Consider the following 12,171-nt stretch of genomic DNA (forward strand, 5'->3'; position numbering starts at 1 on the left):
ACAGTTCAAAACAGGAAGTGAAAACATACAAACCACCCACAGATCTGTTTGCTCTTAGTTTTAAAAAAATGGACAAAAGTCAACTCTCTTCAGAAGCTGGGGGGGGAGGGGGATTCCAATATTAAGACTTGCATCAAGTTTCATAACACATTTATACTCACCATGGCAGGTGATTTATAACGGGCATGTTAGAAGCGAGCGCCGGCACTGTTTTATATAGGATAATAAAGTTTTCATCAACCAGAGGTTCATATAAATGCCACTTTTAATCATGAACAAGTTTGCTTTCAAGTAAAACTAATATTGTTTTAAATAAAATATAAATTAACAGGTAAGAAGTTATACCAGGAAAGAACAAAAATAAAGACAATGTGCACTAACTGAAGTCTGTGCATTTTCCAGTCCTTTCAAGCTTATGAGAGTTTCAGGGAGATCTCTGGACCATCACGAAACACTGTCAAATGAAGGATTAAAAAGAAATCACTTTTGCCACCATAAAACTATGCTTCTGAGACATCAAGGCGAAACCTATAATGACTAAACGAAGCAATGATTTCAGTTGTGTTTTGCATAAACACAGCAGTAGCCACAATAGATGTTTCTCTTCCGTTGCAGTACCTCAACACTTAAGATGTCAGCTTTTCACATTTTAACAGGTCCATTTGTTACTGCTTCTAAAAAGACCCCACACTTCCTTTTTCTTGATTTAGGAGGCTGAGAGTTTAGAAGCTGAGTGATATCAACCATGGACTTGAACAAAAATATGCACAGCTATATCCACTCATCCTACCTAGTAAGTGATATTTCAATATTTTACTGAAGAAAGAGAAATCAATCATTCTGTTACCATAAGCTGCCTCCATTTATTCATTTACTGGCATCAAGTCTTGACTTCCCCTCCCCTTTAACGTGAAAGTGCATTTACTTTTTTAAATTAATTTTAAAAAACATTTTTGGCAGATATTCTCTAGTCCATTCGGCATAGTCTGACCTCGATTTCCCATAATCTAAGTTGTTTCCAAAGCTCTTGCTGAGTTCAATACTGCTGGGAGAGGTTTCCTCATATGATTTGGGGGGGGGGGGGGGGGGGGCGGGGGGGGGGAGGACAGACGGGGGGGGGGAAAAAAAGATAAAAGGGAGAAACCCTGAGGTAAAAAAAAATGGCTTGTACTTTAAAAAGTCTAATAAGGAGGCTCTTTATCCTGGTGTTTCATAAGGCTCCTGGAATCTTCTGCGGTGGGAGGCCTTCCTCAAGCCAGAGGGAAGCGGATGAGCCATTGCGCAGCATTCTCCGGTGAATCCGTCTCAGCCTCAGCAGATACAGCACAATGGACAGCAGCACAATCAGAAAACAGACGAAGAACAAGTAGTGATTGTAAACAAAGGAGAAGCCCCTCCAGTGGGAGTGATTTCCTCTGAAGTTCTCTTGCTGGATGTCTCTGAGAAACAAAGGGGGAAAACACGTACAAAACAGGAAACAGGATTTCAATCCTTCAGCAAGGCAAAAAAATTGCCTTTTGATCATCTTACCACAAAAACTGAAAGCACGTACACTAAACACATCTCAGCAACCATTACTGTCGTTGAGGTATCTGAAGACAAGAGGAATCTGGCTGACTTGCTGGCATTTGTTTTTTATCCGCAGAGATTTTTACTAGACATGCTTTGATTTAAAATAAGCACCCAGGCCCTACGTACAAGTGTTTTATATGCTAAACTTGAAGCAATGTTTCCTCTGCTCTTGTTCGCCACCTGCTCTCATATTAAGCCACCCCACCATCCAAGCCTTGCACCTAACCATTTGCAAAAACAAACAGTACCTTAAAGGTAAAAATCGTGTTCGGTAAAGGATGGCTCCCAAAGTCCATTGCACTTCCTTATCATAAACCTGCAGAGCAGTTTTTAAATTGCTGTAGTTGATGGGAAAAGAGAAACCACTGTGGAACACTTCATACATCCAGGAAGACTTAAAACACTGATACCTACAGAACAAGCAGAATAAAGGCTGGTTATGTGTCGTCTGATTTTTCATTTTTTAACACTACTTATACAGTGCCATCGGGTCACACAGCACTTAGATATACAAGATTCAGATCCTTGCTCTGAGGGGTTTATAACCCACTGTAAAGACAAGAATATAGATAGCCCCAGGCCCAATGGTTTTCCACATTATACACGTTAGGTCTTCTCTGTGCCTGTCTTATAGGTGACAGCGGGTTAACCGATCTCTTATTATTTAAGCCCACTCTTCTTCTCCGATCCAGTACTGATGTGGGTTAGCTGTTTTGGGCCTCACAGGAACTGGGGGTTTGTTTTTTCCCCCTCTCTTTTATGAAGGGATGGCACCAAGCACAATGAGACTGGAAAGCAACACGGAAGCCTCGATTCCTAGTCACCTGCTCCAATCACGAAACTACACCGCAAGATAACACCTGTCCTGCCAATCAGTGACACACGAAGATACCTCAGATTTCATTAAAAAGTTTTAAAAACCGCAATAAAAATGTATTACAAGATTGTTTCCCATACTCCAAGAGCTGCATTGCTGTATCGCTAAAGAGCGACACTGGTTTACGATCAAGCTCTCTTATAGCGGATGCAATAAAGTTTCACTCAACCTGATCACAATACGTCCCTTCTGGCCTGGGAATCTATAAAACTTGCATTCAGATTTCCAATGCCTTTTTAAAATGAGAGAGACCCACTTTCTCTCTCTAATATCCTGGGACTGACACAGCTACACCTACGCCACATACAACAATGTTTTAAAATCAGTCATTTGGGCGTGACGCTTCTCTTCTGGCAACTCTGCACGAACGATTTCTGCTGTACAAACATGAATACTCACTTCAATCTATGAAGATCAGCATGTGATGCATAAAGACCACGGTCAAACCGTTCCTGCAGGACAGACCACTTAGTGGCACAATAATCCTTAACGAAACAAAAAAAGGCTCTGTTTACATACTAAATTAAGGAAAATATGCGATGCCAATGGATAAGCAGCTTTATAAACAATGAAATGGAATTTAAAAATAAAAGTCAAGGGAAGGCTGGCAAAAAGTTAGTGGATCACAGTTGGTTTGTGTTCTGGTCTCCTTTTATATGATTTGAAGCACATCTGCTGCATGACAGATAAAGAGACTGTAGTTACATTTTTCAAGTGTAAGAGTACGGCCTGAGTTTTCTACAGTGCCAGCCCAGAATTTGAGAGCTGAACTCCAGAGGATCTTGCTCATCCTCGAATCCCTCTACTATTATGTAGTAGCGAATCGTTCTCATGAGAAAACCCCGATGAGGCCAGACAATGAGCTATTGTCAGTTATATAGGTAAAAGGAGTTTGGATTCCAAAAGAAAAGCCTCATTGCCCCAGTTTCAGGAGTGGACGCTGTTTTGGATTACTAGGAAGGTTATACCACAAGTATACTTCACCTTTGCAGCTTTAATAAATTTAGCAGCACTGTAGTCTCCCCCCATACGCAATACATCTTCGGTACAGTAGAAGAACTCAGAGAAGCCATAAAACTCGCTGTTCTGGAAGTGCACTGCAGGCTGATAGATGCCGTTTAAAGAGGTCTGGGTTTCATTGGTCTTATTCATGAGAGGCTGAATAATTTCACGACACAGATTAAAATCTCCAGTCCCTCGCATGTACAGTGTCTGTCCATTCTGTCGGATTTCATCCTCAACCTCTAGAGGCAGGCAAGGGTCCAGGTAGGGAGACTCAGAAGTCATACCAGTCTGTTTACCCAGAAGTCTGTCGTAAAATTAAGCACAGTTGAAACAATCGCAGGTACAGTACGCTCAAAATCCTATTTCGGACAAAGTTACATCATCAAAACAGATAGAATGAAGACCAAGTCATTCTGACTGGAGCAAGTTTTGGCACCTACTTTTGCATTCAGAAACCATCACACAGAGTACATGAAGTCAGGCACGCTGCGCTACATCTACCGGAGCTACAAGCCATTTGGCCCGGAGACAGAGGGAACAAAAATTCAAGCCACTGCAGATTTTTTTGTATTAGGTTAAGATTTTACACTAACTCCATGAAGTGCATCTAAAAATGCCTCGGTGCAGAGCAGGCTTTATTCAGAATGCTGAAGCTACCAGAAACAACAGCTGCATCGCTACTCCCGTTACAGCTTGGCTAACGGATGCAAAAGTCTTTAATTAGCATAATTAAAGAAAAGTTTCATAAAAACAGTAACTGGAAGTTGGTACAAAAAAAAAACCAACACACACACACACACACACACACACACGTAGAGGTGCAGCTAAAATAGATTCTAAGGCCCCGTCGACAGTGCCCCACATTTTGGATCAAGGTGGTGTCAACAGCAAGGTGCTGTGCTGTAACTCCCCCGTGTGGACACTGTGCACACAAACTAAAATAAGCGAAGTTAATAACTTAGTGCAGCTTGATAACTTAATTGGTTAACAACACAGTAAACGCATCCTGACTGGTTAATCATTAAATCACACCATGCTTCAATAGCATGTGCTGCAAAGAGCCGCCGCAGGCACATTAAAGGGCTACTTGTGGCTCCCACGCTTCAGTCTGAGTAGGACAGCTCCAGGCTGATGCAGTGTGGGATCTGGAGGAGATTTCTGTTTTGAGGGTGAGCCAGAGAATTTTCCCCCAGCCCCAAAAAAGAAAACCAATTATTCTATTTATCCAGTCAGACATTTGGCACCTCCAGTTAACTATACAGCTAGAACAGACTGCTTGGCTCAGTGAAGTCTGAGAACCTCACATGGGCTCATTCAAATGCTCCCAGGCCCTCCTGTGGCTGAAGGAATAATTCCTCCATCAGCAATCTCAATGGTAATTTACAGCACTTGTATAAAAATTGACTGTTTCCTAGAACAGAGCTTCAAAATAATTTGCTGGAATGGCAGGTCTTGGGAACACCAAACACTTTGGATCATGAAAGCAGGCTTAGGTGGTTCTCCCAGTCCACGCTTTCTTCCCTGCAGCAGGACAGTTCCGTAGCACTGAGAGTAAAGCCATGCGGCAGCATTAAAGCACTTGAGTCCTGCTGAGCTAGCCATTCTCTGAACATCATACTTCTGCCATTTGTGGGTCACAAACCTATTTCAGTCTACCAAGGTTCCAGAGGATTCAAGTTAGGGAATGAGTAGGAATAGTATTTAAAGAGGGACAGTATACTGCTCAACAATTTTAGATGTGTCTATTTAGGAGGTCTACATTTTGCTTGGGTTTTCAGGACAGTTTAAGCATTTATAATATGCAATCAACCACACAGCAAATTACCTGTTTCTAAACATTGTGTTGGTAAATATACTGTCCTCGTATCTCTGCCGTGCTGCATTCCCACCAAAACCAAGGAACGTCGCTACGTACACTCTGTACACGTGCTCGGTCTGATGAGCATCACAGCCCAAATTGAACTCTGCAAGTAAGTTTTTGGCTACTTCCTCCTGCAAGCACCGAAGTGACAGGAGATTAGAGAGACTTTTGCAATACAAAGCAAAGCTAGTCACAACAAGCCTATGAACACTGGAGTGCTACAGGCACCGAAGTGTCATCTCAGATTGGTTCTCAGAGACTCTGCATTCAGCCACTCTCACTCAGATTGCCTCAGACATGTCCCAGAATTGTTTGTCAAAATTTCTGAAGCACTTCAGAGCAAACACCAGTTCCGACACTTTGGGATCGTCTTCACTACAGGGAGATCGATGCTGCTGCAATCGATGTAGCAGGGATCGATTTAGCGGGTCTAGCAAAGACCTGCTAAATCAATGGCAGAGTGCTCTCCGGTAGACCCTGGTATTCCAGCTCTCCGAGAAGAGTACGGGAAGTCGACCAGAGAGCGATATTCACGTAGCTGGAGTAGCGTAACTTAAGTTGATTTACCCCGGTAGCGAAGACAAGTAGAAGGTGCAAAGGGAACTGGCGTAATGGTGTGTGGGGGTTGCAGCATCTGCAGTAGCAGGCTCACACACATCACAGACGTTTGCTTGGTCAAGAGGGCAGAGGGAGGACCAAGGCATCACAAAAACTCTTTAGATCTAACATCTGACCCCAAGTTCAGATAGTGCCTTATAAAACGATATGCTGGTAAACAATTCTTTACAACCTCTCGAACTATCATATTCATCTTTAGTTCAGAGGACAATTTTTTTTTTTAACAGAACAAATAGTCAGTTGCCTCTCCCTGTTCAATTTTTGAAACACTTAAAGTATAAGTGCTTTGTCAAAGACTTGTAATAAAATAAGGAGCCCAGATGGTATGTATTTCAAAGATTAAGATGATCCCCCATTAACATTGGTATTGAATTCCAAGTTTTTAAAGAAGTCTCCAATTAGATTTCCACTCCAGTGTCCTCTTCCTATATATGGGCATATCCCACAGATGTGTGTAGGGAGAAGGGGAAGAATATTGCAGTAGATCTTTTGAGGAAAGAGGACAATTCTGCCCTCTATCTGAAGAGGCAGAGCTTGCTAATACAATTGTTCAGAACGAGGAAAAATGCAATTTTACAGACTGCTTAAATAAAAATTGTTTTGTTTTAATCATGTATTGTGGGTCAAAGCCTGTGGTTCTTATACACAGTCTCTCCTCTCGCAAATTCACCAGGAAGTCAATGGGAGTTTGCCTTATTCAAGACTTCAGGATTTGCCCTAAAAATCAATACATACTTTTGAGATTAAAATAAGTCATATGGTTCCATTTGAAATTTAGAAACAAAGTTAGTTCTCGTCTCTTCCACAGCACATATATTGTGTAGTGCACATAAAACATTTTGTTTAATACAGTGACCTGATACTTTGATCATTTTCTCATGTTCTACCTTATCAAGGGAAATTACATGACAAATAAATACAGCTCCCTTCTCATGTGGGAATTACACAACTTTTAGCATGAAAACTCTTAAGTACAAGTCTGCTTAGAAAAATCCAATTAAAAAAGTTAAATACTTGTACAAATGAACTTTCCACCATGCTTTATCAACTTATTTTTTTCAAACGAACAAAACACAAATGAATTGCTTAGCTGATGAGGGACTCGTGGTCACATCTTCTCTTGCCTGGTGTTGGGATGTGATGTAATGAAACAAAAACCAATGGATATGGGTTAAAAACAGAAAAAATGTACAGATAATAACCTGCTGTGAAGAGGCAAAGCTTACAGTTTTAGGGACTTCATATGCTATCTGGGTCGACACACCACCCATGTCGAGAATACCCACTGTCCTCTTACGAATGATGGCTTCTTTGTTCTCACTCGTAGGGATATGCACCTCCACTACTGCATCATCCTCTGGAACACAAAACGGATAGCTGGCAATCCTGAGAAATACATTTGGGATGGGATCTGAAGCAGTATCAAACTCAAAGAGAAAGAGCACCTTCCATTGAACTGCTGTGTTGTTAATTACAAAATTTAATATTGAACATGAATCACTGGACTAGTCCTGTGAAATTTAGATATTGCTCTTTGCACTGTGCGTGACTGGTATGCTCCAATGTGCCTATTTGAAGACACTCATTAAAAAAAAATTATCTGGCACTTCACTTCCACCCCCATGTGTTGATAATATACAGGAAGTTCCTTCTAAAATATAATTAATATACTTGCCATCATCAATATGTTCAAATCGTCCCAAAACAAAGTTGATGCCAATCCACGCATAAACTCCTAGAAGAATTTAAAAAAAAAAAAAAAGCAAAATTGTAAAAAATGTTAGACCATCTGGTAGCTTTTTAAAAACCTATTACAGTTTAGTCTCCCTCACTTATCTTTATGTTCATTTCATTTGTTAACACATTGTATGTCAACTGTGTTAGACACAGAAACTTTTTATAAGCATTGCTTCAAAATTTAACAGTTTTTGTCACCTAAAATACTCAAACAATTCTCATAAAGTTCATTAGTTTAATCATTCAGTAGTTCAGTCATTCTTTAAGGCAAGTTTTTAAGTAAAAAAAAAAATCAGAATAAAATGGGAAGATCTTGTCATCTATAAGTAAGGCAACATTGTAGTCATGGAGTATTTTTAATAGAAGTCAAGGACAGGTCATGGGCAGTAAACAAAAAGAAAAGGAGTACTTGTGGCACCGTAGAGAATAACCAATTTATTTGAGCATAAGCTTTTGTGAGCTACAGCTCACTTCATCGAATGCATCCGATGAAGTGAGCTGTAGCTCACAAAAGCTTATGCTCAAATAAATTGGTTAGTCTCTACGGTGCCACAAGTACTCCTTTTCTTTTTGCGAATGCAGACTAACACAGCTGCTACTCTAAACTGGTCAGTAAACAAAAATTCATGGGCCATGACCTGTCCTGACTTTTACTATATACGCCTGACTAAAAGTTGGGGGGGGTGGGGAGTGGGAAGAGGGGAATAGTGACTCAGCGAGACAGCCCTGGGGGGCCCTGCGGGTGCTCTCTACTCAGCTCTTAAGCGCCTCGTGCTGCCTCCGCTCTGCCCTAAGCCCCAGTTCTGCAGCTCCCATTGGCTGGGAACCGCGGCAAATGGGAATTGTGGGGGTGGTGCCTGCCGGCAGAAGCAGTACATATCGCTAGGAGCCGAGGGAGGGGAGTTCCTCTCGCCCTTCCAGGGAACCTGCCCTACATAAGCACTTCCCCACATGCCAATCCCCAGCCCTGAGCCCCACCCCCGCCCCCCCGCAACCCAAACTCCAGCTGCTGGGGAGCAGGGGGGCAAGACTGCCCCAGCAGCAGCCAGTGCGACGGGCCCAGGGGCTTTGTCAGCTGCTCAGGCGGCCCCTGACCAGGCACACCAGCAGCCACTGCAGAAGTCACGGAAAAAGCCAAGGAATCCGTGACAACCACAGAGCCTTATCTATAAGCCAGTCATAGCCAACTATTCTTCCTCTACAGTCAGCATATATGTTTCTAAAAAGACTACTTTTTTCATACAATCAGAAATACAGGGCTGGAAGGGATTTTGTGAGGTCATCTAGTACAGCCCCCTGCACTGAGGCAGGACCAAGAAAACCTAGATCATCCCTGACAAGTGTTTGTCCAACCTGTTCTTAAAAATCTCCAGTGATGGGGATTCCACAACCTTCCTTGGAATCCTATTATATTGGACTGGCTGATGTCAGAAATAAGAGAAAAATGGACACATATGGCCTGACAGCTAAATAAGGAGGCATTTGTTATTTCTCCGGATTTTAGATGACATTTTTCATAAATTATTGGGGCATTTTCTGCTTTTGACCAGGATGCAAAACAGTTGCTGTTGAGACATAAGAACTCTTAACTTACCAAGCATTTGGACAAGCCAGAAACAACAAGAATTTAACAAAATGGTACTGGAAAGGAACAAAAATATGTTAAAACTCTTTTCTTCTACAGCATTAACTTACCTTCCTGTTTCCCTGAAATAACTTCTGCATGAGAGTCCGAAAACAGAAAATCAAAATGCACAGGAATATCAGTGAGCAGATCTTCTAGTATTGCCTTCTGCTGGCTGCAAAATTACCAACATTTTGAACAATGGTTAAACTACTCAAAGCACTAAGATCTTTAAACTAAATATTGAAAGAAATAAGGTATCTATTCACCTCTCAGGCAGGATTCTCATCCCTGCAGTACAGAGGATATAGAGAGGAGTTTCTTTGTGTTTTGCACGGGGCACGTGTTCTGCAGCGAAGTTCAGAAGTGGAGAAATATAATCACTGACTCTTTCAGGAGAGCTAGCAAACTCTGAAATGCCTAGAGAAACAGATAGATGAATGAGGAAGTGCCAAGTGTAAAGTAAAAGTTTCTTTCACATAAAAGCATCAAACTTGCTTTTTTTTTTTTTTTTTTTTTAACCTCATAGGCTTTGAAGATTTAAAGTAATTATTTTTACATAAAGTCAGCTATTTGCAACCGCTAACGAGTTTTGTAAGAAAGGGGCTCACAATCAGTTAATGTGTGTAAGGGAATTACTTAAAAACTAAAGAAGACTTGCTCTACGAATAACTTTCCAGCTAACAGTCAATGCAAGGCACAAACCAAGTATCTATGCTATATATAACCCTCATAAGAATTCATGGTAATTTCTTTTTGGCTGGATCAATATAAGGTAGTGAAGTTCTAAAGTTCTGAAATGCAGTTTACCTCACCCTGCTCCCATTTCTAGATGTTTCAGTTCATTGTGGTTTTTAGGTTAAGATTAATATAACTCTTAAATGCTCAGCACAGACTTTGGCCCAATCCTCATTGTGATCAGAACAGTGCTTGCTATGCTGTCACCAGCAGCATTTCAGCATACACAGATATTTTCACACAATGGCATGAGAACTATGCAACAGGAAGACATAGATTGGACTTCAAAAGGAGATTGGGAACTTTTAAAATAAGAGTTTAAGCAAACAGTCAGTTTTTAAATTACTCAAATACGTTGTTCCACTAAGTTACCCAATTGTTTACTTTCAAATTTGAGACAGATTCCATTTATCAATTAAAAATAACTTTGCATTTCACCTAAGACCTTACAGCATTTTACAAATAGTAAACTTTATAAACCCTGAGCGAGAAGTATTTCGCGCTCTGGAAGATGGAGGTAACTTCTGTACAGAAGTTAAATGACTTAAGGTCACCTAGTGAGTTAACTGCAGATGCGAGAAGATAACTCAGGTCTGACTCCTATTCTAACCAATAAACAATGGCCACAATCTATAGTTCAGCCCATTATCACTTTTTTGAATTTGTCTCTGAAACATTTAAAACCAAACACACACACACACCCACTACTTGTTTACCAAAATAACAGAATCAAAACTGATTCTAACTGAGCAGAACTGGTTATTTAACTGACAGCTCAACCTGTGATGCTTATAGGTACCTCCTACCTCCACATTGGCAGCATTGTAACAAACTGTAAAGCTGAATAAAGCACCTTTCAAACCAAACACAGATGAAGTTGATGGAGGACTACAATAATGTAGTTGTCCATTTCATAGTCCTTTGGGAAGCCACTGCAATCCAGCCATTACTATATAATTTGATATGAAGCAATTTTAAATAATCTGTGGCAAGAATTGCTTTATTGATATGCCTAAATATGATTTATTACTCCTTAGTTTATACTTGCATCTAAGATATTTTAAAAGATGGACATAGGTTGGTTGGTTGGATTCCAACTGACCCTTTAGGCAGCAGGAAACAGTTTTTGGTTTTGAAGTTAAAAGCCCTATTTTCTCTGCCAACCTATCATGATTATTTTTATGATTGGAGACGGGAGCAAGCTACATTATGACAACATTTCAACAAGCTTAATTTTCAGATGGTTTTAAAATTAAGATAATTTTCCAGAAATTGCAACACTGTTCTATTTATTACTCGAAGGCCCTTATAAAAGGCTGTTCATGAAATACACCTAATTATTCAAATATGCCTAGAGACCAGTTGTAGCTACTAGACTCCAAAATTAAAAAAGAAGTCAGCTCTCTTCTGAAAAATGAAGCCTTGGGATTTTAATATGAATCTTGAATATTGTTTTGGGTTAGATAATCAGCTGTTTAGAAAAAATGACTGAATATTAGGGTTTTTCATACCTGGTTTAATTTTCATAACCACTGGTTTTCTGTTTTTGTCCCTCATTTGTTTGATGTCCAACAGATCATGCGGGTTGCCATTGTGTCTTGGCCAACAATACACAAAGATCCTAGACCCGCTGCTGCCACAGTCTACCACGATGCCATAGTTCAGATTGGGATTGCTAGTATCTGTAGCTTCAGTGTCAGTCACTCGAGCAAGGTATCTAGAAGAAAAAGTGGCTAAAGTCTATTGGGAATAAGGTTTTGTTTATATATATTGTATTACAAATGTGATTTGATATACCAGACTAAAAAAAATTGTGAGGTCCTTTAATAGAAGGCAAAAGTGGTTGGGTTTTTTTTTTTTTTTTTTAGTAGAGCTTAAGGCACACCACACATTATGAGATTTCTAAGCATTATCATCATTTTGCACAGGGACAACATGAAGCACAGGGAAGAAAAATGTCTGCCCAAAATCATACAGTTGCTGGTGGCAGAGCTGGAAGCGGAAGCCAGGAGTTTCCGATTCCCCGTCAGAAATGTTATCTACTACACAGCACTTCTCCTTCCACCTTTTATATGTGGAGATAAGGACAAATCAAACATGCTAAATTATTGGAAAGATTAATAGTTAATAAACTAAAAT

The 12,171-nt window shown here is 40.4% G+C and overlaps 1 protein-coding gene across 6 annotated transcripts in view; it reads right to left on the reverse strand.

Moving 5' to 3' along the window:
* Positions 1-247: 247 nt before the first annotated feature.
* ENTPD4 (ectonucleoside triphosphate diphosphohydrolase 4) overlaps positions 248-12,171 on the reverse strand; it is a 51,734-nt gene continuing 39,810 nt past the window's right edge. For 5 of the 6 annotated variants that reach the window (XM_037886207.2, XM_037886206.2, XM_037886205.2 and 2 more), the window contains 10 exons: positions 11,544-11,749; positions 9,564-9,714; positions 9,366-9,469; positions 7,609-7,668; positions 7,136-7,290; positions 5,280-5,446; positions 3,434-3,758; positions 2,849-2,934; positions 1,821-1,982; positions 248-1,439 (listed from right to left, as the gene is read on the reverse strand). In XM_037886207.2, the coding sequence (XP_037742135.1) occupies positions 1,211-1,439; positions 1,821-1,982; positions 2,849-2,934; positions 3,434-3,758; positions 5,280-5,446; positions 7,136-7,290; positions 7,609-7,668; positions 9,366-9,469; positions 9,564-9,714; positions 11,544-11,749 (1,645 nt within the window). In that variant the 3' untranslated portion in view covers positions 248-1,210. The remainder of the gene's footprint in view (positions 1,440-1,820; positions 1,983-2,848; positions 2,935-3,433; positions 3,759-5,279; positions 5,447-7,135; positions 7,291-7,608; positions 7,669-9,365; positions 9,470-9,563; positions 9,715-11,543; positions 11,750-12,171) is intronic. The other variant, XM_027830495.3, reaches the window with a different exon arrangement.

Source organism: Chelonia mydas, chromosome 26 (assembly GCF_015237465.2).
Source record: "Chelonia mydas isolate rCheMyd1 chromosome 26, rCheMyd1.pri.v2, whole genome shotgun sequence".
Classification (NCBI taxonomy): domain Eukaryota; kingdom Metazoa; phylum Chordata; order Testudines; family Cheloniidae; genus Chelonia; species Chelonia mydas.